The sequence below is a fragment of the Siphateles boraxobius genome, unplaced genomic scaffold (assembly GCF_051911475.1).
Source record: "Siphateles boraxobius isolate OS27281-9 unplaced genomic scaffold, OSU_SipBor_1 5, whole genome shotgun sequence".
NCBI lineage: Eukaryota > Metazoa > Chordata > Actinopteri > Cypriniformes > Leuciscidae > Siphateles > Siphateles boraxobius.
This window is the reverse complement of record NW_027509141.1, coordinates 24,292,082-24,319,251: the sequence shown is the minus strand read 5'-3', so window position 1 is coordinate 24,319,251 and position 27,170 is coordinate 24,292,082. Positions and strand designations below refer to the sequence as shown.

The following is a 27,170-nucleotide window of genomic DNA, read 5'->3' as shown; positions in this document are numbered from 1 at the left end:
TATCCCATAAGGCCTGTTAAAGCTACTTAAATGTCTGATTGAAGTAAGACCTAATCTTGGCATAATCTAAACCCTGTCTGTGAAACCTTGTACATAGTTATCCCTTATTTAGATATCATTTGCAAATAATATCCTGGTTCAGAGAGTCAGTTGTTTGCAATAGTATAATAAATATGAACTTCCAGGGGTTCCATTTTGAATGTATACACATCTCCATTTTTACTTGAATGATAATCTCCTCCATATAAATCAACCAAATAAGAGAAACTCAAAGTATGACCCATAAATATTTATTTGAACATTTCACATTTCAGTTAAATGCAAATGATTTACCACCTCTACACGTAACACATGAATATATGGTTGTGGTAAAGCCACATAGTTAGCTTATTTATTTAAAAAGGATCAAACACTACTTTTTTACAAACAGCAGTCTGAGAAAGTTCAACAATAAAGGTCAAACTTTTTGGTTTATTTATGTAACCTTATTATTAATTTGATTGGATTGCTTGCAAAGTAAATTAACTAGTTATGTTTAAGACTAATGAAATTTACTACACTGTAGTTTTGGCCCATCTATTTTAAACCTATTTCCAGTGGCCTAAGGCACGGGAATATTCTTATACTTTACCGGAAAGTTTATACTTTACAGACTGCACAGATGTATCCATGCAGAGGTTTTAATAACAATGATATTCAATATCTGCGCTGTAAGGTGCAACAGTTGACCTGTTTACATTTTCAATTGACCTAGAAGTAAAAGAAACAATTATGAATGTGTTCGAAGCATGTAGATTGTGCCGAAAACCCTCAAACCCTTTATTTGCCCTTTGTGCGTTTTCCAGTTATTTTGAATAAAAAGATATCAAAGACATCTCTGTTCTTCAGTAAAGTTTGGGCAATAGTTTGGATGTGCATCAAATGGTGTGAAGAACTGTTCATTTACTTTAAAAAAAAACTTGGATGCATTATATTATGAGGGGGCATCTCTACAGCTCAATGAAAGTGCTTTTCACTACTAAAGAAACACATTCAAAACCCAAGAGATTGTGTTTAAATTAAAGATTGATGATAACAAGGGTCATCATATTTCAACCTTCAATTATTTGTTCAGCCTACGCCACCCTTTAACCACACAAAACCTTTCATTAAGTGAAATTTCATGGATTCTTTGTAACAGAATAAAAATGAATAAAAGTCAAAACGATCAGGAAAAACTCAAAGGTGAATAAAAACAAACCAAGGAATGAGTATAAATGGGGGCACTAAAAATCCTAATTGAAAAGCGATGTGTGTTTGTAGAGCTCTCAGAGGAGAGTGTCATCAGTGCAGCCTCCCTCAAGGCCATAGCGAAACTCCTGAAGGTTGGACACACCATAGAAATGAATGAAGGCTGCTGCCACCACCAGCACATGGAATATCTGGTGTGAGTGAAACTAAGAAGAGAACAAATTAGGCGAGTAAAACATCTGCATATCACTATACTCAAGATGACTAAGAAAATAATTTCTAACTAAGGTGTAACTTACCCAAATATCACACTTGCCCGGGAAATAGCGCTCTGGAATTCGTGCAGCATACAGTCCAGCCCCTGCAATGTACATGGCGCCCATTAAATAGAACCAGCCCATCTGTCCAACAGTAGTGGCTTTGACAAAACCCTCCTCGATGGTGAAGTGCATGGTGGGGACAATCCCGCTCAATCCAAGACCCATGAAAACTCCTAAAGAAAATATTTTTCAAAAACAATTTGCTATGAATAAATGCACCGTTGTCTTGTTGTAGCATTACTTTAGTGTCACTGATATACTAGTACAATTTTTATTTTAAATTAGTTTTCATTTTCATTTTAAATTAATATAGTGTTTTTTCCCCATTTCTTTTTTTTTATACATGTCTAGACTCTATATAGGTTTTATTTCAGTTTTTTCTTTAGTTATTTTAGTACATCAAGTAAATGAAAAATATTGATTTGGCAACTAGCTACAAAACAGTTTTTTATGGGTTTAGTTTTAGTTAACTATAATAAGGTGAATTAACCTTGTATTTACTCTAATAACCAGGTAAGACAAGTTGAATGAGAAACTGCTGCACAGAGTGACACAGCCAAACAGATAGTAATTGATGCTTAAAAGTCACCATGAATCAAAATGGACAATTATTTTTTTTAAAAATTTTTAATGTAAAACTGCAGTTTATTTAATTATATCCATACACATTATGTTACTACTTTATTTTACCGTCCTGTTCCCATGTATATATTTGTATATGTTTGTACAACTTATAGTAATTGCAATAACTGGGTAATAACTGAGTACCTACTCCTAAACCTAACCTTAACCCATGTAGTTACCTTATATTACCAAGTACTTTCTTAGGTAAGAACACTGTAAGTACATGTAAGTGCACATACTGTAAAATAAAGTGCAACCCACATTTTTATTATTTTTTATGCACTCTTCTAATTTTTTAATCAACCACATTAATATCCCTTCCCGCTTGCAACAATGTCTGTTGTCCAATGACACGTGCACTGGTACAAGGGTGGGACATTCCTTTCCTCCAGCAACATGTCACTCAAATAAAATCGCAGCAATTTGCAAACAAAGGCCATCCAATTATCCAATCAACTCCCGATTGACAAAATCAAGTTCCGTCCTACATTTTTCTAGTTCAAGCAGCCATTTCGTTCTGATATACGTCCAGTTGTCGAAGTGAAATAAAAAAAGTGTTGGTGAAATTGCGTTCCAGGTGCAGGGCAGTCAGAGTACCTGCAACATGTGAAAAGTGCCGGAACGCCAGATAAAGTGAGGGTACACTACAAATTAAAATATAGAACTGCCGGTGCCACCTGATTAGAGAAAACGGAGAAAAAGGCTGTTGTGTTCCCTTTTGACAAATAGTTAGAAAACCTTTAACACCCACAATGAACTGGGCATGTTGCCATCCAAAGCCATTCCCAGTCTATTGATAAGCTTGACGGGAGTCAAATACTGCTTTGCTTCAAGTGTGGGTATCTGCAGGTCGGAGTAATGGGCGTGACGTAAGGCCTTTACAATTGTGGCGAAAACTGCCTGTTAGGGTGTGGAGTTAGTTTCTGATGTAGCAATTCACCTTTTGGCACGGCCATTATTCCACCCCGCATATTTGCTTTAGTATGAAATACTTCTTAGCAAACTTTTAATCATAATGGTGTTGAGTTGTATTGTTTCCAGATGCAAGAATTCAATGAATAAGCGTTTAGTTGGGAGCAAATTATTTTCGGTTACCAGTGAAGGATCCAGAGCCTTGTAGGCAGTGGCTAAAGGCTGCAAAGAACCATAAACCATAAATATGGAGAGAACAGCACAACAGAAAATCTGAAAAACTTATCTGGATGACAACACACACAGTGTTTTAGGCCAAACGGAGTAAAAACTAAAAGAAACTAGCGTTCCATCAGTTCCGCCCAAGTCCCCCGAAGCAAAACGTTTTACATCATCAGGAGGACAAAGAAACATTAATTTCTCAGTCCAGGTAAAATGGAGAAAGTGTACATTGTTCATTTACATATACTACTGACGTATCAATACAAAGCGGGTTGAAAATCGATTCTGTGAAGTGACACTTTAACTTTTATCGTTTGGTTTTGGTACTATATTTCTTCACTTCAGGTTTAATCTTTTAGCATTAAAGATTGGCCTAAAATATGCCAAAATGTAAACGTTATGGCAAGTACATCACTGCCCACCTGCTCTGGTGGGCCTGTGGCGGGGAGTGGAGAAACGGTCCCACTGTGCAACTACGATGGCTGCTATACCCAACACGCAGACGATTGTGAGGTAGATGAGACGTGGCTGAGGAGAGCAGTAGAACGAGTAGTAAAGCCAGGGTACAAAAGAGCCCATGATCAGCAAAGCAATTCCGGAGTAGTCTAGTCTAAGAGAGAGAGAGATTAGAAAACAGAGAGATAAGTCACTTAAAAGTCATTTCAACCATGAAATAGTGTAGTTAATGAGACAGTAAACCTACTTGGAGAAAGTGCGAGAGACTTTCTCAGAATGGCAGTAGACGGTGTGAAAAAGCCAGGAGAAGCTGAGGCACAGCACTGCACCCAAGAAGAACATCCCGAACACCACCTTCTCCTGCAAGGGGGCCATGAAGTACATATTGGGCCTCAGCATGGTAAGTGTGCCCAGGCACAAGAATAAGATTAACCCTGTTGAAAAAAAAACAAACAAAAAAAAAAACAATTAAACAATGGGTCAATATTTTTTTGTTGTAGCTTTTAGTAAATTTAAAAGATCCAGACAACAACATTGCATTTTACAAAATACAACTTTCCAGATATCACAATGAAGAAATATATTTTACAACTGTTTTGAAAATAAAGTTTAAGATCACTTTTTACTTGTTACATGATATTTTTGGAGTCATTCAATTTAAAGCTGCAGTCCATAGTTTTTCCTCTGTGACCAACGTAAGGATTTTCACCGGAAAATGTCATTGAACAAGTAACATCCACTTTTGTTCCGACCAAAGGGAAAAAAGCATTGCAGTAAATTGCGCTGATTAACGATCGCTTATCATATCACGTCAAACCGTGCAAATTATACTTTGCTCTCAAATGGTTAATGTTAATAACATCAGCATTGCGTGACTACATTTAATGCCATTCCGATATTTGTCCTTGATTTCGCATGGGCCCGGTTGCAGTCTCTTTTTTTCTGTAGCCACTCCAAAGTCTTTTGCATTTTACAACGGGTAAATCTCCAGTTGTCACTGGTGATTGTTGTTTGAACCTTTCTGGATCCGCCATCAAATTGATAAGTTTAATTATATCAAGTGCTGAGAGAAAAGGCTATAAATCTCCACCTCCAACATTCTCACACGCAATATAGCCTACTAGCCGAGACTCCTTCTTTATGTGTACAGATATGACGTAATGATGCAAAGACATGCTTGAATTTCCCGTGGAAATCCACCAGTACCACTGGAATTAAAAACATTATTACAAGCTAACAGTTTTTAATCGAGTTAAAGCACGCAGATAGTTTTGAACACTGGCTTGTTATGTACTTGCATACTCAAATTTATTTTGTATAATTTTTAACCCAAAAAAGTTATGGACTGCAGCTTTAAACTAGACTAAAGTGGTATACAAGTTTTTTTTTAAATTATAGAAATGCCAACGTAAACAAAAAGTAAATATCTAAAAAAAAAAGAAAAGAAAAAAAAAGAGTTATTTTAGTATTATTTTGTATTTTCTAATCCTTTGATTTATTTTCAGTTTGCATTTTAATTTTAGTTTAAGTTTGAGTCAGTTTTATTGGTATTGTCAAGTAGCGGCTGTAAATAGAGCGCATGACGAAGGAGTATCTAACTAACACGGTTTTGATTAAATTCACAACAGAGAAACATATGAGATTGAAGAAGAATAAGCAAACACAGTCACTTTCCATAAATGAGACAAAAAACTGTACAAAACAGGGAAATATATATATATATATATATATATATATATATATATATATATATATATATACATACATACATACATACATACACACACACACACACACACATAGACTAAATGAGATAATTAATAGAACAACAGGTGAACAGAATCACAATCACGGAAACAAACAGGCACACACTAGGAAACTAGGGCCCTGTTTACACCTGGTATTAAGATGTGTTTTACACCTGGTGCTTTAATCCATCTCTTTTGGACATTTGGTCAGTAGGCGGTCTTTTGTGACTTTTCGAACGCATGAGTGCCTACACTACGAAAGCAATCCACTCAAATGTGTTTTCGACTACCTCTGGAAGTGGTCGAAAGTGGACAGGCTCAAAACGTTTGAGACCCTGTTTACACCAGTACTTAGCGTCATCCACTTGTGACTGGATCGACTAAAATGCAACATTGATGGCTCTGGAGACAGAGCCGGAGCGACGAGCGTCCGAGGTGAACCCAGGGAGTCAGAGCTTGTGGGACCGAGGACCAAGGGAAGACGGTGCAGACAGGAGTCAGGACGGCGTCCGGCCAAGGTGGAACCAGAGGGATGAGGGAGCTTGGTGAAGCTGCAAGGACGATGGTTTCTGGTGGAGCCTAGGGAGGTCAGTCTACAGGCCAAGGTAGAGCGATGGGTTCAGATGTTGGAGGTAGAGCCAGGGGATCCTCTTGATTGGGCAGAGCTGGTGACCTGAAGATCCTCACAGAGTGGTGTAAGAGGAGATGTTGAGGGCCTGAGGAACTGACTGATTTGGGAAGAGGAGGTGAGAGAGGAAGGCTGGGTGGGAACTCTGGAATCACAGTAGACTTTAAACTGGCCAGGACCAGAGGAAACAGGAGAATCAGGGGTATATCCTCCTCAAAATCATCAGTATGTTTCCAGAGGCCAAGGCTATACTCCTCCACAGTGGCGGAGGATGTGGACGGAGCTTCCCTCCATGGCCTCAAACTCCACAAGCAGTCCCTCTGTGATGCAAGGTGTTGCCAGTTTACGCACCTGGTCAGACTCTCGGTGTGGCTCAGGCTCGGGGGTGATGTCTCCTTCCGTTCTCATTACAGGCTTAGACTCGTACATCAAATAAGGCTGAATTCCACAGTCTGCGGTAGGCTCTAGCGCAATCTCAATGCACCGCGCGGGTGGTGAATGGCTGGGCTCTGGATCCGATGGATCAGCTTGACCGATGGTGAATGCCGATTTGTTGTTCACCAGCACCCACTCCACGAAAGAGGCGAAGTTATCCCGAGGACCGTTCACTGGTAGGAATACCTTAGCGTAGTGCAAAAGGTACGCCAGGTCTGAAAAGTTCCTCGTATGGTCTTCCAGTGAACAGTCCCTCTGCTCCTGGCACAAGTTAAACAGTGGGCAGGTCCATGGGTGAAGGGGGAAGAGGAAAAAAAAGAAAAAACACTGCAAAAATTATCTTCTGTTTAAGTACCAGTCTTGTCACGTAGTGGGAGCGCACGACGAAGAAGTATCTAACAAACACAGTTACTAAATTATTAAATTGACAATAGAGAAACATAGGAGATCAGAAGCAAACACAACCACTTTCCATAAACGAGACTGGAAAAAGAACTGAGCAAAACAGGAAGCTTAAAAATACACAGACAAAATGAGATAATTAAAAGATCAACATGTGAACAGAATCATAATCATGGGAACAAACAGGCACACACTAGGAATCTAGGTCACACAGGTCAACCAGAACAAAGAACAATAAAAACTTAATCAAAAGAGAGCATACTTGTTACAGGTATTATACTTTACTAGGGATGCACCGATGCCACTTTTATTTTTAGAACGAGGCCAATACCGTTACATTCATTTTTGGTACTTGCCAATACCGATACCTGCATTTGCAAATTTTTAATATATTAGGTAGAGAAAACATATTTGTGGATTTAATTTGTTTAGCAAATACACATTCTTCAGTTATTTTCATGCTTAATTATGCAGGTTAAGAATGTATTGTACAAGTCTCTGTTACGTTTACTTTACATTCTATTGCTCTATCATATTTTATGTTTCATTTAATATTACAGGGCATATTAAGAGATGCTTCATCAGGACTCAATGATAAGGATTTTTTTGACAGGCCTAATTGGGTTAGTGTTTCAAATGTTTAGGTTCCAGTGAAATATCACAATTCTTATTGCAATTTATAGACTACAGCAAAAACTACTACCCTAATTAATGTAAATATAAAATATTACTAAAGACAAGTAAACAGTCAGTAATAAAATAAGAACATTAATATTACATTGTCTCCACAAATGTCTTTCAGCCTTATTGGCCTGTATAGACCACCTTCTTCCACATTAGTTTTGTTTTTGGACCAACTAAAGAGTATACTAAAAGAACGTGATTGTGGAAAAGAGGTAATTTTAATGGGGGATTTTTAACATAAACTGGAAAGATAAATGTAATAGAAGTGCTCTTAAACGAATTACAGATATTTTTGACATGACACAGCTAATTAAGGGACCAACAAGAATAACACAGAGTTCTAAAACACTGATAGACCTGATATTCAGTAATAAACCAGAGAGAATTGTAATAATTTAACACTTGGAGTTAGGAAATTGTCAAAAACGTTTTAATTGTGGTGTAAAAAAGCCTAGTCATCTCAGAATACCTAAGGGACAACAAAATGACTTTGAAAATACAATTAAAGAAATTGATTGGAATAACATACTTTCTTACTCTGATGTTGACTCTGACGGTCAGATTTTTTTCTCCACAATCCAATGTACAATGAATAATTTCTTAAGGAGAACTAAACCTGACCGCAGAAAAAAAAATGCTTTTCCATGGTTGAGTAGTACATATATCATGGTTGAGATATACACAAACTGATAAGAGAACGAGATTCGGCATTGAAAGCAGCCCTAAAATCAAAACTATTAACTGGTAGTCTAAAGTTTGTAGGACTACGAAATAAGGTAACAAGGACTACGAAATAAGGTAACAAAAGAGATTAGGAAAGCAAAAGCAACATTTTTCTTAATGTCATTGACCAAGAAAAGGGAAATACCAAACTGATGTGGGAGAACATAAAGAGGTTGACAGGAAAACATCATAATGGTAATGAACAGCAAGATGAACCTCAAATAGTAGATACTTTTAATTAATACTTTGTAGAATCAGTAACGACACTCATACATAACCTATGCCTGTAAATAAATTACAATAAACCCGTATTTGAAATTCAGGAAATTTCCAAAGCTAAAGTGAGAATGATAATAAGTTCCCTAAAGAATTCCAAAGCCAAAGATTTGTATGGACTGGACACAATGTTCCTGAAACTGTTTAATGAGTGTTTATCTAGTCCATTAACACATATTATTAATAGATCCATTAAAGGTGCTCTAAGCGATATTGGGTGACGTCACTTCTTGTTGACATTTGAAGTATTGTCAAACAAAATGGAGGCAAGCTAGACCCTCCCTCCTCCTCATCCGCGCACTAACCCCCCAAATCCTTCTTGTCGGTTATTGGCTGGAACAGTTTGTTATGTTTCATGGTGCGGTTTAGCCCAGTTTGTTTTTGTTGCCGTTTTTGGAGCCTGGGGTGTCTGCAGAGACCACATTTTTTTTACAGTGTGTTCAGGGGACAGGCAGCTAGCGGATTGTGAGGAGATGTTAGCTGTATGTGACAACAAATGTTTTGGCCTAAAAAACACGTGACATCGCTTAGAGCACCTTTAATGAAGGAATTTATCCAAAAGCATGGAAGACAGCTATAATAACACCGATCCACAAAAGGTGATACATCAAAGGTCTGTAACTACAGGCCAATTAGCAGAGTACCTATCGTGTCAAAGGTAATTGAAAGATATGTAGTAGAACAACTTACTAGCCACCTCAACAACAGCCCTTTCAGATTGCATCCTATGCAGTTTGGTTTTAGATCCAATCATTCAATGGAAATTGCAAACTGCTTTTTCCTGGAGAATGTGAAATCTAAATTAGATAAAGGAGGAGTTGTTGGGGCCATATTCTTAGACCTAAAGAAAGCATTTGACACTGTGGATCATGGTGTCCACCTCAAAAAGCTGCCAATGTTCAATGTCTCCCCCAATGTTATTAAATGGATGCAGTCCTATCTGGAAGACCGAGAACAAAGGGTCAAGATAAATGATGAGGTGTCATCGGCCATCAGTTGTGATATTGGTGTACCTTAGGGATCAATTTTAGGGCCCCTGTTGTTTAGCCTACATATAAATGATCTTACCACTGTATGCAATGAGTTTGAGATTCAAATGTATGCAGACGATACTGTCATTTACGAACATGCGCCGACCAAGCACCATTTAAGCTCACGGCAGTGATAGCCGATGACATGCAATGGCTTAATAATTCCTGTCTTCATTTAAACAAAGAAAACCGCTTGTATGTTTTTCACGAAGAGGTCAACAGATAATTCCACACCCAATATTTATATTGCAGGGGAACAGCTGTCAACGGTATCTGATTTTAAATATCTAGGTATAATAATTGATTCTAATCTAACATTCAAAAAACAAATTAAAAAAAGTTTCAAATTCAACTTGTCAAATTTCCGTCATATCAGATATTGTCTAACTACCAAGGCAGCAACAATATATTTTAATGCCATATTTTTTATACTGTTTGCCTAGCTGGGCACAAGCCTCCAGTACAACACTAAAACCTGTGCAGGTACTTTACCATCAAGCTTCTAAGGTGCTTGATAGGAAGCCAAATACCTACGACGTGAAACGGAATTCAATATAGTATTCAAGCGTCTGTCTGAGATGCGGCTTTCTGGGCGCGCGCTTCGGATGTTTGTGCACAATAAACAACTTGTACTGTAAACATACTGGAATAACGTAGGGAACAGGGATGTCTGTGCATAAGGGATGCACCTGACAAACTCGAGCATCTGTCCCGCTGCTCGCTAGTCCACTCCAAGTTTCGCTTATCAGCTCGTGCACAGCAGCTATATAGGTGGAAATATTTAATTGTTTTAATTGTTCTTTGTCACAAGCACTCTTCTGTACACGCTGTGTGCTATCGGAGCACAAGTGCAGTACTGGGCCCTATATATGTATATGATTTTAATAGATTTAGTTAACAATAACAACACTGTGCGACATATAGGTTTTACACTAGATTGTTTTAAGGTTTTTGCTTTTTTTATCATGGACACTTTGTTATACACTTATATGAATATTTATAATCTTGCATGCTCTCAAAATGAGAGCAGTGTTTGTACTTGTAATTGATCCGCTGCAACTTATTCCACTAAATATATGCATGAGGTGCACAATAGCCACCATTCTCTGTGACGACTCCACACTGTAACCCCAACCTTACCCAACAAATGAGTCCAGATATTCCCAGTCTCTGTGTGGATCCTGAAAATGCTCCCAAAGCAAGCACGGAACGAGGGCATGGGAGGCCGGTGACCGTGCAGGAGGTAGTCGTTGTCTTTTAGCCACTCTGGCAGGACGTGAAAGGGAATGACCCTCCAACGGCCCTCCCAGACCTGCAGAATAAAAATACGGCATTACCGCTTTGTTGCCATGCCCATCCAAACCTGTATGACTGTATGATATCTTGAAGAATATTTTAAGTGTTTCTGCTCATAGAATCGAACTCAATGGGGTCCAAAACAACATTGAACCCCATTGACTTTTACTGTATAGACGACAACAACAAAAAAGCAAGTAATACAGGTTTGTGAATGACATGAGGGTGAGTAAATGACGACAAGTTCCGTTTAATTTCTGTTTAGGATTTAATGGGGTTGTGTTTGATGATCAAACCTTATGTACAAACTCCTCCATCTTCTCCATTGCATGGTGAGCCTGAAGTGGTAGCGTCAGAACCTCTCCGACTTCTTCATCCTCCTCTTCATCATCATCAGCAAGAGCACTTGCTCCCTGTGGACACAATCAGAGCTCAAAATGAGCCTGCAACACTTTCTGCTGGCACTGAAAATGAAAGACTCTAATGCATTCAGATTAATAATTGCGTGGCTTGCCTCTGACTGGAGTCCTTTGGCTCCTATGGGGCCATTCTCCTCCAGCAGGGGGCCCAGCTCCATCAGCTCCACGTCGGCTGGGACGTTGCATTCTTCAGTGACCCTGCAGTCCGCATGACTGGCAGACCTGATTTGTCCTGACATAAGTAGACTGCCCTGTGACTCGACCCAGACCTCTGAAGCCTACACTTCAGTTCACTGTGGGACAAAACTAATACATTCAATTAAAACAAAACTTCATTGGCAAAGTCAAGTCATGACAATACCAGTGACCCGAAACAACAACAGAGACTGCTTACCTCTGGCAGGTGCTTTGAACACATACAGGTCTAAACCAGCCTGCTGATGTTTGCCTCTCTATGAAATTGCATTCAATCTTAGGGGGGAAAACAAAAAACAAAAACCATGTGGCATCATTATCTCAGTTTTTTTACTGACTCACTTTTATCATTCATTGAAATGTTCATAGAGTGCAACATTTGGGTTCCCAAAATAAATAAAAAATCAGATTCATTTTTGCATAGGGGGATTGATTGTAAAATGTTAATCGATTGGTTTGTGCTTTTGTTGAAGCCATCAGTTTGAATTATTTAGGTCATCTTATTTTTATTATAAATTTTTAAAAAGAATTGTTTAACAGAGGAATTCCAGGAGAAAAACTGTTACCCATAATTCTGCAAAGAAATGTCCACCAATCAGAGAATTGTTACAAGCAAATAGTGGCAAAAAACAATACTTTAGTTTTGTGAATCCTAAATGACGTAATTGAGTCTCTGTACGCCCTCAAACTTCTTAAATATTTGAATATATAACCATATTTTACAATAAACGTAAACTATATTGTTTCTATATAGATATTTAATAATAGTTTTATATTTATACAGTTTTTAACTCAATTGTCATTTGTAATATTAAAACGAAATTCTGAGCGTCACTGAACGAGACATCTTGTTCGTGAATGTGTGAAAATGACTGACAGATGATGTACTCATGAGATAAGGACATTGTTGAAAATATTAATTTATTAGGCTATAATTGTTGTCTTTTTCTTGATAATAATAATAACGAAAGCAAATTTGTATACAGCATAATAACACGTAAAGGACTAGGTGTTGTTTGAGTAAACGAGTCATTGACTCATACACTCATTCGATAACATGCGGAAACAGATAAGTTACTAAACGGATCCGTTTTTTTTTTGTGGTCTGATTTAAAAGATTCGAGTCACGGTGATGAATCAAAATCCTTACCACTAATTCGAAACGAACGTTGGAACGCATGTCGTATTTGATTCCCAATACGTCTAGATATGCAGCTCAGTGGATTTCAAATCAAACCCGTTATAACTGACGAATACATCTGTATGAAGTGTCATCATACTGTACAGCTCATACCTATGACTAACGGTATTAGCCTGCTGGCTAACAAGAGGCTTTACATTTTAGAGGACGAGCAGTCAAAACACCGGCACACGTCATGATCAACACTTACAAAATCATCATACATAACAATGCTGCTCGCAAAAAATGCCCCCTAACAACGATTCATTAGTACGAAATGTATCGCTTTAAAAAAACAAAAAGCTGGTATATTTAGAGCAGGTTAGCATTGAGACACAAAAACGGCTACGCACCGCTAAACTACTGTCTAGATGCGTCTACAACAATATATGAATCCCAATTTTGCATTTGCGTTGAAATAATGATACATTTTATCGTGCAGACGGTTACCTGATTTCCAGAACTGCTGTTAAAGAAATTAGATCTCTTCCGGATGGCCACCAAACACCAGCAGGATGGAGAAAAAAAGAGTTGAAAGCTGCTGTGTGTGTGCAGTACTGCGAGTTCAAACTGGCTCTCTGTTGTCTTTGAAATAACACCGCGGCGGCGCCTCCTGCTGGTGAAAGACGGTCCTGCAAGATGTTTGGTAAAACCCCCACATCGCTATATAATATAATGGGCATTGGGCACTAACCCATTTATTTGGTGGTTCTTGTGAATGCTTCCACATTTACAGCAGTAATCTCCAGCAGGTGATTTATTTTATTATAAAAACCAGATAGTGAAGGTTGAACTTCAGTCTGAGGACTGCACAGAAATTACTAAAGCGTTTTACTACACCGCAGCAGCATCTTTGTGTTATGGTCACATTTATATGGCACGTGGTGCAGCCCTTAAAAAGATTGAAAAAAACAAACAAACGGAGATGAAGTATTTTTGTTAAACCAGCTGGCCTTTGCGGCCAATCTCCTATAATCCCCAATCCTCATCCGTCTTTATAATCTCTTTCAATGCAAAAGTGAGCATCCCACAACCAAAACATAAATAAAATCCTCAGATTTGGACATGTAATGCTGAGGGGAAAACAATAAAAAAATTAAAAAAACAAGATGCCAGTGAAAACACTTTAATATTTTTTTTTAAATTGCTTTCCTTTAGTGCATTATATATAAAACAAAGCATTGCTTTTTAAAATTCAAACATAGTTAACATAACAGATACACATATGGAGTGCAGCATGCATACAAAAATACTCCAGTGACAGCAAATGCATCTCATAATAACAATGTACACATGCACCAAATATGTAGGCCACTGCCAGTCAAGTCACATAGGCACATGAATATAATATTCAGCAATAAATTCAGCAAGCAGGTGTCTTAACACACTGGTGCCTTTTCAAGTGCATTATTAGATAGGGGCTTTTTTGTAGTATCATCATCTTATTGTGAGCTTTCAGAGCATATCAAACCACACAGGTGAATATAAAGCCTGAGGACACAGCAGATCGTCGTTGTATCATGTTACATAATTAAAGGCTTTTAATATGAAGAACCAATTACCTCTGGACAGGCTAGCATTTAAACATTTAATATGTATTATATACTGTCCATAAAAGGGTAATTTGCTATATAAGATCAGATTTGTAATACCATATTTGCTTAAACACAATATTGCACAACTCAAGTATCTGTATCTTTGGAGTAATTAGTGGTATGGGCCCTGAACATCGAGAACAGTCTAATAGACAAAGCGTTGGCTCTGCCGGTAGCCCAGTTTGTCCAGGTTGGGATTACAGGCAAACTGGATCATGGGAGGTGGACCGCACATGAGGATCAAGGAGTCATCACTGGGTGGAGGCAGGTGCTCCTGAATCATCTCAGCATTGATGAAGCCCTGACTGTACTCCCAATCTGCAGACAAGTAAACACAGGCACACTTCAAAGGAAGGCCATATATGATGAATAAAAGGAAAAAGATAGCCTAAAATACATCTCACGTGCTTAAAAATTGCACTCTTTGTGTATGTTGGTTTCATATGGTTTGAACAACTTTGATATCATTATAAAGAAAGTTTAAGTTAAAATTTAAAGAATCTAAAATGTCATGTGGTGTAACCATCAAATAAAATGTAGTAACATCTCCTTACACACTGAATGCATGTGAGTTTTAGTTTTATGGGTCAAATATTATAAATTATTAATTCATAAATAGCATTACGTTTTTGTCAGTCACACCACATGACATTGTACAAGCTGAACTAACTTTGCCTTCCCATTAAAAAGTCCAACTAGGACATTTCATCAGGATATTTTTTATCACCCTCACATTTTTTACTTTATGACTCAAATGAAATATCAAAGCAAATTTTTATTGAGAAATGAAAAACATACTCATCATAGAAGCTAGATTATTCAAATCATTATGTATAAATTGAATTTTTAATGTATTTGTAAATAAGTTAATTGGTCCAGAAAAAAACAAAATCATTTAAATTGACCCACATAGTGTACAGCACCAGTCAGTAAGATGTTTTTATTTTAGAAGAAATTTACTTTTATACTCAGTAAGGATGCGATAAATCGATCAAAAGTGACAGTAAATATATTTATAATGTTACAAAAGATTTTATTTCAAATAATTGCTTTTTAACTCTCTATTCGTCAAAGAATTCTGAAAAAAAGTATGTCAATTTCCACAAAATTTAAGCAGCACTACTTTAAATATTTTTTGAATTAGATTTTAAAACAGATTAAAATAGAAAACAGTTATTGTAATAAGTTTCCACTATATTACTGTTTTTATTGTATTTTTAATCAAATAAATGCATGCAGCTTCGGTGAGCATGACACTTCTTTCAGAAAGATAGAAAAAGAAAAAGTACCAACCATAAACTTTTGAATCTTGTGGGTTATGTATAAAGTCTAATACCTTCAGGAGCTCTGTCCACCGTGAACCAGAGTTTGAAGCGATCCGGATGTCTCGCCTGAACCTCCTCCAGCTCATCCTTCAGCAGAATGTCCTTCTCAGTCTGGAAGGCAGACGAGAGGTAAACTGATTCAGTTTATACTTGCTAAGCAGCTTAATCTCCTTGAACATACTTTTTATGTAATATTATGGTTACGTACAAAACATTCCATCATACTCTTAAAGGATAGTTCACCCAAAAATGAAAATTCTGTCATTATAAATTCAGAATGATCCCTTTAATTATATTGCTTCAATGGAACACCAACCTGGTTGGCAAACAGCAGGCTGCATGTAGTTGTGTCACTTGGGTTCTTGATGATGTCACGAATCAGCTGCAACATTGGTGTAATGCCTACACAGGGAAGAGAACAAATTATTCTAGTGATCATTGCTTCATTTTGACTAAAAATAAGGAGAAAGACACTGTACCCGTTCCACCAGCTATAAGACCCAACGTTTTTACAGTCTTGGTCTCGGCAGGGGCCTTCTTCTCGGCCTGTATAGTGAACTGACCTGTTGGGTGGAGATGTAGGTGTAAGGTGTGACTGAGTAAATACATACATTTAAATTCAGGTCAAATATTGATAGTAAATGTGCTGTCAGACCTTCCCCCTTGTACTCCAGCAACCCTCCAGGTCCTCTGAAGTCAATCACATCTCCGATCCTCAAACTCTCCAGGTACTGGGACATCTTTCCCCCTTCTGGGAACTTTGGGTGCACATTCCTAAAATAAATCTGTAGAGTAAAATATGTCAGCTCTATAAAAAATATTTAAACCCCCAAAGGCTTGTACACAAATATAGACCAAGAGAACCTTCACAACTAGGTCAACGAATCCTTTGTCATCATCACTGGACACTGGTGTGTAAGGACGCACAATCAAATTACCATCAATCCTGGCAGAGAGATAAACATGCTTGCCTTGAGAGAGAACGACAGGGAGAAAGAGTGCTTTATTATTAATAGTCGATACACACCCCAGTCTGCTCATCAAGTTCTTCTTTACACCAGGTAACATCCGTATCAGATGATCCGATCACAAACGGAGACAAACTACTGTTTACATCTGGTAACGTGCCCTAAAAGGAGTCTCTGGTTTTGTGTTACTACTGACATAGCGAGTTCTGGATGTTTAAAATGCAAAAAGGTAATACTTTATAAAATATATATAATATACACATACACACTTTTTATTATAATTTATTACTATTGTAATTGTTTTTATTATGCTCACTATGGCTAAAAAGACAACATGTTTCCAATTTAAAATAACTAACCGTTTTCTATTTTAATATATTTTGAAATTTAATTTATTCCTGTGATGACAAAGCTGAATTTTTAGCATCATTACTCCTTCAGCGTCACATGGTCCTTAAGAAATCATTCTAAAATGCTGATTTGGTAAAGAAACATTTATCTTTTTATCAAAGTTGAAAAAAGTTGCGTGGCTTAAATAAAAAATAAAAAAATGTGATACATTTTTTTCTGGATTCTTTGATGAAGTTAAAGTTAAAAAGATCAGCATTTATTTGAGATAGAAATCTTTTGTAACATTATAAATGTCTTTACTGACCCTTTCGATCAATTTAACCCTCTGGTGCTTTTCGGTCATTTTTGACCGAAAAATGTTACGGTTTTTTTTTTTTTTTTTAGAATCATGGACATGATTCGAAAAGGTTAAATGGTCCTCAAAACAATTGTTACACTTGTGCACCTCACGGTCAATGGGAGACGAATTTCTAGTGGAAACATTTGGTACTGCGGGCTTCAGCAATAATTTTCCAAGTGTCGTCTTTAAAAGGATATCAAAATTAAGTATGTACTCCAAAGCATCAAAGATTTACAACAGTTTAAGTTGGAAATAAAAATTTCAGGTCTATGCTCAAAAAGTGGATAAATGGATCATACAGCATAAACATAATTTAGTACCATAAAATCCCCTAAAATACAAAATATTAAATAAAAAACATTATCAAACTAAAATATAGTACATTCATCTTATGGAAATAAATGGCCTCACACATTTCTGATCGCTTTTTTAAAACAAAAAAATGCTGTTGGTGTATTAGCCTAAAACAACATGCTCGCCAGATTGTTAATCTAAATAGCCCTATGTTGTTAGAATTTACCGTTTACCAGGTTTTAGGTTTTTGGTCATTTCCTTGATTTATTGATTAATTGATTTTTATTTTTTTTATTCTTTTATTAAATGAAAACTAGCATTATAAAGTATGATATTTTTTTTTACTTTGAGCAATTCTGGAGCTATAATTCACTCTTCTTAGGAGCATATAAAACAAAACTGCTCCTTGGAAAAAATGAAATGTAATATTGTAGTAGTTATAAACAAAGGTTTATTTTAGTTCAGATTAGTTTGAGGGCAGCAATTGTATTCATAATGTCAAAATAAAACAGACGTAATGTTACTTCGAGGCATTCTAGCCTACTATTCCTGCCAAACTTCCATGGTTGCAGTTAGTGTTACTACAGTAAATCCATGGTGAATGTTGCTGATTTGTGGACACTGGATAGTTAATTCATGGCACAATGTTTCTTCGTGTTTCAACTGAGCTTCGTCAGTGCTGTTTGATCAGTTAATAACGGAGAAATTTGAATGTTTCTCACTAGATCTCGCAGCAATGTTATTAATTCTGTGGCAAATTCAAATTCCTCCTTTACTTGATCTCTTATTAGCGCTGTGTAGTAACAGTGTCGCTTGATCAAGATCGGCTCGCGCTGCTTTGGTCCAAACTGATAAACGTTCCGTCAACCACACAATAACGAGCAGTTTCGTTCCGCTTGCATTAGCCATTTGATGTTGGGCAATGTTGTGGTGGCTCCGGCGGATTATGAGCGCGCTTACCACGCGCAACGCGCCTACATTTGAAATAACGAAATTTTGGTCGGCAGGAAATATGGCCTAATTCTTGTACCCCATTTAACGTACACCTGTATGTATCGCAGCCAGGTATAAACATCGTCCAACTGTCTGTGATTACTCTCAAGCAAATGGACATGTGTAAGCTGCTTTTTAAACCCTAAACTCATTTATCACTTTTTTTTTAACTGTTTGCTGAACACACAGTTCTTATTCAAAGCAGCCAGACACCGTCTACTCTACATGATAGGACAGGTGTGGGATTTCAGCAAGCTTCAGACCAAACCCTGCAACCTGTGTATTAGCAACAGAGAAACAATCGACCCACAATCTACTCACAGCCAACACCAAAGTCCTAATAAAGACTTCTTACCTACTGGTAATCCCAAAACATGCTCTGGGCTAGGCAGGACGAACCGAAACCTGCGGGTATCATGACTTATGATCTGTATGAAGAGAGTAAAGTTTTTATTTTGTCAACAGCATCTTGTCAGTACCACAGATATAAATTGTATCCAATTGAAATAAAAAGACAGGGCAAATACCTCCTTGTCTACAAGTCTCAATTTGTATTTTTCAGAAGGATCAATCAGGGTAATTTGTGGTTTCCTATTCCTGTTCAAGAAATAATACCCCAGCACACCTGCTGTTGAGACCAGCACCACTCCAACGGTCACTGCTACTGTAGTGGACTAGAATACAAATTAGTAGTGCATATTAACAAGGTTTTAAAAAAACATAACAGAAAATAATCAATTATTAATAAAAATGCATTCATTGGTTGATTCACAGTAAGTTACACACAACAGAAGTGTGTAACGGTTTCAAATGCATCAATGAATCATCTGTTTTTTTCTAGAATAAACTCTGACGTTTCTGCTTTGGTATTCAATTTCTAGAAGAACTGTTTGCTGATTCGGTTTCCTACTAGACTAAACTGTAAGTTAAATGCAATTGACTGCATAGCATATCTTCAATTTTGTGGCATGACAAGTTAATATGCTATGTGTTGATAAATGGGAAAGCAGCAATGTTATGCGAAACAAACTGGGTGGCATTCCAAAGCAGTAACATGGCACGTATTTCCTCTGAATGATAGCAAATAACTGCAATTCATCTTTAATGTACTTCTCCAAAGCTTTGTGACTTACCATCGCGTAACCCATGACGAGTGATCTACTTGTTCAATAAGATTCAGTCAGATTAAACCTTCAAAATAAAACATTCGTCGACACACCTATGAATACGCAGGCTGAGAGCTCGGTGTTTGAGGCGAACAACGCTGCGCAGTTATTGTGCATAAAAAACATTTCATACCGTGCATTCCGTTCTGCGCAATCGCATCCACATTACAACACTATCTAATGTCTATGGTCGGCGTCTCTCAGTAGCCGGAAACACAAGACAGAAAATAAAAGTCCTCCCATCTCCATTTGTCCTGAAATTCACATCATTTTATTTAGAAATTACATGTTTAAAAATAAATTGCAAATAATAAAAATCCTCTAATTTATTTTTGTCTGGAAATGTAATATATTGATTCATACAAATGTAATACAATTTTAAATTAAAAAATTGAATTAAATTCACAGAAATGCAAAGTACTTTATTCATTCATTCCTATGTATATATAAAATTCACAAATTCAAAAAAGTGAAAGCAATATCCTAAAGAATTAATATGGATTCTTATAATAATGCTCAAAGCACTGTAATTTTAGGATAACAGGGTCCTTTTGAGTTTTTAAGACACAAAGGGGCTTATATACATTGGTTACCTTTATATATTCATTTATGCTCAAGCTATTATCTTTTTTACGTAATTGCGGACATTGATGTGAAGCTGATTCGATGTCTCTGAAAATATTTCCATTGCCAGAGCCTTTGTCTCTTCTGATCCATTCCAAAGGGCCCGATAAACAGGTAGTGTGTACTTTTGTTTCCCCTGTAACCAAAGCATGAAAAATCCATATTCAAAAATAAGCTAAATCGATCTCTATTCATACAATTGATAATTTTATTAGTCCAAAGAGCTGAATGAATTATAAATAATGTACAGATTCTAACCTGGCTTGTGAGGAAATTGCGAATATGTTGGAATCCTGGTTTATGTTGGTTCTTTGCAACAATCTGGGCCCATCGCAATTTCAGCTCAGAATTGTTGGACTCAGTAATATGCGAGTAGCACTCCTCTAGCTTCTTTATGTTACCTGTTAAAATGGGAATATTTATTTATTTTACAATCTATTTAAAATACTTAAACATTCATTCAAAAACACAATGAGTTATTTGCACCATCTGGAAGGGGTGACTTCTCAATGATCTTGTCCAAGAAGTAGACAGTTTGGTAGGTCTTCCATGGTTTTATATCAGTTTTGTTAATGGATTTTAAGTCCAGTTTATGGTTAACCCACATATCAGCTAACAGCTCTGCTGGTTTCATCAGTGCCTGACCAGCAGAGAGATCAGGGACATATGGAGGCCAACCAGGGACATTGAGCCAGCTGTCAAAATCCAGACCTAACAAAGCAAATGAGAACAAAAAAGCTGAAGGCCGTCAGCCCAAACAGTATAGATTCAGGCTATCCTTTGTGATTTTATAACAAAGAAATGCTACTAATGGTCTTTTTCCGCACCCTCAATTTTGTGGACATTCTTCTCTTTCAGGTCTGGGAAATACTCCAGGTAGAACTCCAGTGCATCCTCCGCCAACACACTTCTGAACTTAAACTTTTCCACATAAGCCTTGAAGAGACACAATTGTGTTTTCTCATATCTACAAATTTTCATTCATATATACTGCCAATCAAAAGTTTAGGTCAGTAAGATAAAAAAAAAGAAATTACTACTTTTATTCAGCAAGGACGCATTAAATAAAACGATTTTCAACAGTGTTACAAAATCAATGAAAAGAAAATGCTGTTCTTTTGAACTTTCTATTAAAGAATAGAAACATAGAACAACAATTTCCAAAATTTTTAATAAGAAATATTTCCTGAGCACCAAATGATTAATGATCCTTCATATGATTTCTATTGGTAACAAACTATTAAAATATTTCTGTTAATAAGTTGCAATAAAATATTAGATGATAAACTTCAACTAAATGAAAATTAGAAATGCCTACCTTGTTGAACTGGTAATAATAATAACAACAATAAAAAAACTAATACAACTGACAAAATTACTAAAATTAAACTAAAAACTTAAAAAAATAAAAATAAAAGCTAATTCAAATAATATATATTTTTTTCTGTTAAGTTAATCTGTACCCTATATTTTTCTCCAATGAAAAAATTAAATAAAAAAATAAATATTTTAAAAATATTAAAACTGAAAAATGGTTTTAAATTGTATTTAATACAATTGGTGAGTCTCTTTGGTGAGCATAAGAGACTTTACTGGACCTTACTGGAAATCTTACTGACCCCAAACTTTCGAACAGTAGTATGTATACATGTATGTATATATTTTTATTTTTTATTATTAAAAAAAATATTCTGTAGGCTTATTGTTCCAGTAACCTTGAGGAATGCATCAAAGCGTGACTGATCTCCTGTGAGGTGGGCCAGGTAGGAAACAAAGCAGAAGCCTTTCTCATAGGGCGTTTCATTATAGGTATCATCAGGATCGACACCTATGTAAAAAACACACAGAGGCAGTAACAACCTATTCTCACAACTTGTGATAAATAAGGACCAAGTAGTGTGAGACTGCTATCTTTATTCTGTTTACAACGTCAAATTAAATAGACAATAAACTAGTGGTGACCTAAAGTACCTGGTTCAATCTTAACCCGTAGTTTATTGAGAGGATGGTCCTCTCCAGTGTTGTCCATGTGCTGACGTAGAAGAGCTTTACCAGTTGCCGCCTCCAGACATGTATAAGCCTCTCCTGCGAAAGAAATGGCACCTTTTAATGAACTCTTTATTAGTGAAACACTTTAAGGGGTCAAATAATGTAAAGCATACCATACAGTTCCTTGCAAACTCTGCGTTGAGCGTACATCGTGAAGCCCTCGTTCAGCCAGAAATCACCCCAGGTGGCGTTGGTGACGAGGTTTCCAAACCAGCTGTGACAGATCTCGTGTACAATGACATCAGCAAGAGAGCGATCGCCGGCCAGCAGACAGGGCGTGACAAAGGTCAGGCAGGGGTTCTCCATCCCACCGAAAGGGAAGGATGGAGGCATGAACAGCACATCATATCTACACAAGTACAACAAATAAAGACACACATCTATTATAGTATAGTTTACTGAATAAATGTTCTCGTCACATTTTATAAAGCCACTTTGGATCAATCAGAATAGAGTGGTGCAGGGATGATGTATTTTTGTAGTGCAAAACCAGTAACCGAGTTAGCATTTTTGCTCTTCCGGTTCCATCGTCCAGAGGCCAATGGGTTTTTGGTTAAAAGGTTGAAATAAGATCTGCGGTGAAAAACATGCTCAAGATATTTTCATGTTTTATTTACAATACAAAATTCATCAGTAATACCCTCTTGTGATTTTTGTTTTGTTTTTACTTGTCTTGTTAAAAGAAGTTGCTTAAAAGGGAAATTAAACATCATCCGCGGAACTGGTACTCTACTCACTAGTCCGCTTTCACAGCCTCATTGTGTTTATAATCATGTTTTTTTAAAACTATCAGAACTCAAACTTTCAGGAAAAATGTTTTAAAACAAAGACTGATGCTGCATCCGAAATCTAATACTTCTCTGCTATAGAGTATGCGGAAAAAAAGTATGCCAAAATAATAGTATGTCCGAATACATTGTATTCGAAAAGCAATAGGCGAAAAGTCGCCGGATGACCTACTACTTCCCCCGAGATTCGGAAGTGCGCATTCGATGGACGCTTTACTACCCCGTGAGGCCACAGGGAATTATGAATGGAAGTGAAGCGATGCAACTGGTCACGTGACAGTAACAACATGAAGTACGTCCGAATTTCATTCAATTTAATTTCATCCATATTCATATTATATAGAGCATACGTTTTTTAATGGTCGCAAAGTAAATTTAAATTCAAATGTAGTACGAACTCAGTATGCAATTTCGGATGCAGCGTAAAAGAGTTGTTGTAAGCCTAGTGATGGTGACGTTGAAGTCATGCGACCGTGGTGTAGTTTATTTATAGCCTATGTTTATAATACACTAGGGCTCTGTCCGAAATCACCCACTATACCTTTAAATTGGGCACTTTTTGAAGGGACAGCCATTTGTAGTGGTCATCGAGTGCACTCATTCAATACCCACAATGCACCACAATAACGACTGTACAACTTATGTATGCTCAATGGCTAGAGAATACCCATAATGCACAGTGAGAGTCACGACCCGAATTAATTTCCGTTTCTGACCAGAAGATGGCGCCGCAGCTGAATCATCCATCCATTTCCCAAACAGCTGTTCCAATGTGGCAGCAGAGTAAGATCATACAGGTATAAATTCCTTTTTATTAATGGAAAAATCCTAATTTTGTAGGCTGGCCTACAAAAAACGTCATTCCTGCACCACTTTATTAGAAAGGTGTTCAAAAAAGTGTCTCCCACCTTCCCCAAACATAGGATCCAAACAGTTTCTCTCCCACAGACAGGAACTCTTCGATCACATTGTCATACTCTTGCTTGGCTGCCTGCAGTAAACAAGGCTCGGTCCAAACACGTGTCCTGAAAATGTTGTTAAAAATCAGAAATGTTTATCATAACAATAATAATTATTAGTATGTAAATGTTTACTTTATAATAGGGTCTACTTATAATGTTAGTAAAAGTATTTTTGCACCAAAAACAGTTTTCCATGAACATTTTCAGCCACTGCAGTTTAGTTTCAATAAATGTTTTGGGGGGGAGAAAGTTATAGTATGTTTTTATAGCAAAATGAGCTCTTATCTCAATAAGAACTTCATTCCTTGTGATATGATCCCTTTGTGGTAAAGGATTTGGGATGTTTTTACCTGGGTCCCACCTCGGCAGACTGCAGGTCTCCTACTGCCAGTGCTACCAGGTAAGAGGGAATGGGATGCTCCATATTGAACAGGAAAGCGCTGTCTGCTTTCCTCTGCTCCCATTTACTAGCGCTCATAACTGCTGTAAAGCCATCAGGCACCTGATAAGAAGAGGGAGGAACATCAAAGTAAGAAACTACCGTGTTTATGTGACAGTACAAAGGGCAATGTTAAGAAATAAACTCTGAGCCTTATCATGTAGGCTAGAGAAAACCCTTGTGTCCTTTTTAAAAAGAAGTCACTCACCAAAGCTGCATTTATTTGATAAAGAACACAGTTGAAACAGTGATTTTGTGAAATATTACTACAATTTAAAATAACATAATTTTAAAATGATTTAAAATGCATTTTTGTAATACAAAGCTGAATTTTCAGTATCATTACTCCAGTCTTCAGTGTCACATGATCCTTCAGAAATCATTCTAATATGCTGATTTGGTGCTCCAGGAACATTTCTCATATTTGAAAATATTGTTTTGGAAACCATAAAACATTTTTTTTTTTCAGGATTGATCAGCTTAATGCATCATTGATGAATAAAACTAATCATTTCTAGTATAAATAAAAAAATTAGAACCTAATTTTTCAATCCAATCAATTCCTGATTATTTAAAATCGAGTAGCCGCCTCCTAATGGAATCCATTTTTTCCTAATTGACTCAAATTACGTCTTTACTTCTATATACCCCATGCTCTCTTTCTGCCAGTAAATCCGACTGGCCCCAATGGCCTCACCTGAACTGCTGCTGAGTAGGTGCTCTTGACTGCTGGAGTATCAAAGCAAGGGAAGAAGGAGCGGTTGAGAACAGCCTGGCCTTGAGTGAAAACATAAGGCTTGAGCTTTCCCGCAGTCTGCTCTGGTTCCAGCCAACACACCTAAAAGAAGATACATGCGTTTGGTGAAACATTAGCTGCACAACAGCCGAGTAAGAGCTCTTTGTCATGGGCGTATGGAAGCAGGGAAACAGGCTGCGGTTTAGGACAGGGAACCCAGATGTGTACAAGAATGGCAGTGTCTTCTCAGCCGTCTGCACTGGGTGCAGCCATGACATCTGCAGAGAAGTATGGAAGCTTGTTTCCACCACGGAATAAAAAACAATAAACGTAATAACGTTTTTGTTTTGAAATTCTGACTTATTTCTCAGAATTGCGAGTAGCACATTTTTTTATCTCGGAATTGAGTTCTTACAATTTTCTTGCAGTTGTGAACTTATATCTCACAATCAATTCAGACTTTATAACTCGCAATTATGAGTTTAGAACTCACAATTCTATATTAAGATATTTAAATTCAGAATTGCGATAAACTTGCCATTTAAAACAGGAATTGAGAGTTTATATCTCACTATTATAGGCTATAAATTCAATCTCAACAATTCTTCCTCGCAATTTCAAGTTTCTCAGATTTGATTTCTCAATTGACTTTTCTTAGAATTGTGAGATACATTTTGAATTGAGTTATAAAGTCAGTATTGCGAGATAAAAAGTTGCTTTTACTTTTTTAATTTTATTATTATTCCGTGGGGGAAACAAACCACCATAGTGATGCTTGCCTGCTTGCACAATAAATTAATGAAATTTACCAACTGAAGGCCTAAAGTGAGTCTGCAAGACTGCAAGGAGAACAGATTCAGAAAGAGAAACCAAAGTATTCTTCCTTCTAGGTCTCATGACAAGTGAATAAGTTTCAGCTTTGATATTGAAGCTCAACTCAACTTTCAAAATGGAAATGATTACAAACAAAAATTATTAAAAGTACAGTTTTTCTGTACTTTAAAAAAAAACAAATATTAAAAGTACAGTTTATCTTGCTTACCCCTGGTCCATCAGAAGCTGTATATTTGATTGCAAGCTGAAGTTTGTCTTCTGAGTTGAAAGGCGTGGGAAACCTCACGACGAGCGTGGTCCCATAACTAGTGAAGTCACGAATCAGAAATTCTGTGCTGGTCCAGTCACGTTCATTACGACTGAATGTGATTTCATGCAGGGACAGTGTTGAATGAATATCTAGCTGTAACTCACTCTGACTATCCTGAATGCATTGCAGCTGTAATGTTTCGGTGCCTGATATGGTTTTCTTTTCAAAATCCACTTTAAGATCGAGATGAAAATGATCTATTTTAAACTGGCGGAAACTAGAGGAGGTAGCGACGTCTTCGGCTTTGTCTGAATACAGCGTTTTATCCATTGTCCTACTACTGGCACAAATCTACAACAATAGATCTGACGGGCTACGGCACAACACCGGCAAACGGTGGTCAATCTGTCCTTCGCTCAGAAACGACAAGTGAACTATGGTAAAACAATCCACTCGTTGGAAGACGAATGGGTATAGCATGTGAACTGGATTTAAGCAGCACTAGTCTGCGTTATTGCAGCGCAGTGTTGTTTGTCATGAAGATATGGCAGGTGACCAATAAAAAAATCTGAAAAATCTCGCTGACGCCTGGCGCCTACTGAAATGCTATATACATAGACTGTAAAAAATAGGCTATATACTAATATTCTGTTATTCATGACAAAAAACCAGTTT

The 27,170-nt window shown here is 37.0% G+C and overlaps 3 protein-coding genes across 4 annotated transcripts; all 3 read right to left on the bottom strand.

Annotated features, from left to right (window-relative positions):
* Positions 1-274: 274 nt before the first annotated feature.
* On the bottom strand, positions 275-13,389 carry adipor1a (adiponectin receptor 1a). The gene is made up of 9 exons (XM_077203447.1): positions 13,232-13,389; positions 11,801-11,877; positions 11,502-11,699; positions 11,284-11,400; positions 10,832-11,003; positions 4,012-4,198; positions 3,731-3,918; positions 1,530-1,723; positions 275-1,436 (listed from the first exon to the last, which is right to left on the bottom strand). The coding sequence occupies exons 3-9, from the start codon at positions 11,643-11,645 to the stop codon at positions 1,308-1,310; spliced, it is 1,131 nt and encodes a 376-aa protein (XP_077059562.1). The 5' UTR covers positions 11,646-11,699; positions 11,801-11,877; positions 13,232-13,389; the 3' UTR covers positions 275-1,307.
* Positions 13,390-13,891: 502 nt separating this feature from the next.
* On the bottom strand, positions 13,892-19,930 carry cyb5r1 (cytochrome b5 reductase 1). Its single transcript, XM_077203448.1, has 9 exons — positions 19,781-19,930; positions 19,175-19,321; positions 19,003-19,075; positions 16,566-16,672; positions 16,357-16,486; positions 16,181-16,264; positions 16,018-16,103; positions 15,713-15,812; positions 13,892-14,694 (listed from the first exon to the last, which is right to left on the bottom strand). Exons 1-9 carry the CDS (start codon positions 19,793-19,795, stop codon positions 14,522-14,524), a joined length of 915 nt encoding a protein of 304 aa, XP_077059563.1. The 5' UTR covers positions 19,796-19,930; the 3' UTR covers positions 13,892-14,521.
* Positions 19,931-20,061: 131 nt separating this feature from the next.
* On the bottom strand, positions 20,062-27,005 carry rnpep (arginyl aminopeptidase (aminopeptidase B)). Of its 2 annotated transcripts, none has more exons than XM_077203445.1 (11): positions 26,454-27,005; positions 25,373-25,513; positions 24,587-24,738; positions 24,183-24,299; positions 22,600-22,835; positions 22,409-22,522; positions 22,153-22,265; positions 21,265-21,373; positions 20,924-21,148; positions 20,696-20,838; positions 20,062-20,573 (listed from the first exon to the last, which is right to left on the bottom strand). In XM_077203445.1, the coding sequence occupies exons 1-11, from the start codon at positions 26,823-26,825 to the stop codon at positions 20,427-20,429; spliced, it is 1,869 nt and encodes a 622-aa protein (XP_077059560.1). In that variant the 5' UTR covers positions 26,826-27,005; the 3' UTR covers positions 20,062-20,426. The 2 variants fall into 2 exon arrangements, with proteins under 2 accessions (XP_077059560.1, XP_077059561.1); XM_077203446.1 differs by lacking the exon at positions 25,373-25,513 and adding an exon at positions 25,528-25,689 and having other exon boundaries at positions 20,069-20,573; positions 26,454-26,945.
* Between the last annotated feature and the right edge of the window lie 165 nt (positions 27,006-27,170).

Bases quoted from the DNA above. Each gene is read 5' to 3' on its own strand.
- adipor1a (XM_077203447.1), bottom strand. From the start codon at position 11,645: ATGTCAGGACAAATCAGGTCTGCCAGTCATGCGGACTGCAGGGTCACT. The intron at 11,401-11,501 runs GCAAGCCACGCA...TTGTGTCCACAG, and splicing joins CCAAAGGACTCCAGTCAGAG to GGAGCAAGTGCTCTTGCTGA. The intron at 1,724-3,730 runs GTGGGCAGTGAT...TATTTTCTTTAG, and splicing joins CCACAGGCCCACCAGAGCAG to GAGTTTTCATGGGTCTTGGA.
- cyb5r1 (XM_077203448.1), bottom strand. The intron at 19,076-19,174 runs GTATTTGCCCTG...CTCTTCATACAG, and splicing joins TGAGACTTGTAGACAAGGAG to ATCATAAGTCATGATACCCG. The intron at 16,104-16,180 runs GTACAGTGTCTT...TTCCCTGTGTAG, and splicing joins TCTTATAGCTGGTGGAACGG to GCATTACACCAATGTTGCAG.
- rnpep (XM_077203446.1), bottom strand. From the start codon at position 26,825: ATGGATAAAACGCTGTATTCAGACAAAGCCGAAGACGTCGCTACCTCC. The intron at 24,300-24,586 runs GTAAAAACATCC...CAACATTTTCAG, and splicing joins TCTGCCGAGGTGGGACCCAG to GACACGTGTTTGGACCGAGC. The intron at 21,374-22,152 runs GTTACTGGAACA...TGTCTCTTCAAG, and splicing joins GCTTTGATGCATTCCTCAAG to GCTTATGTGGAAAAGTTTAA.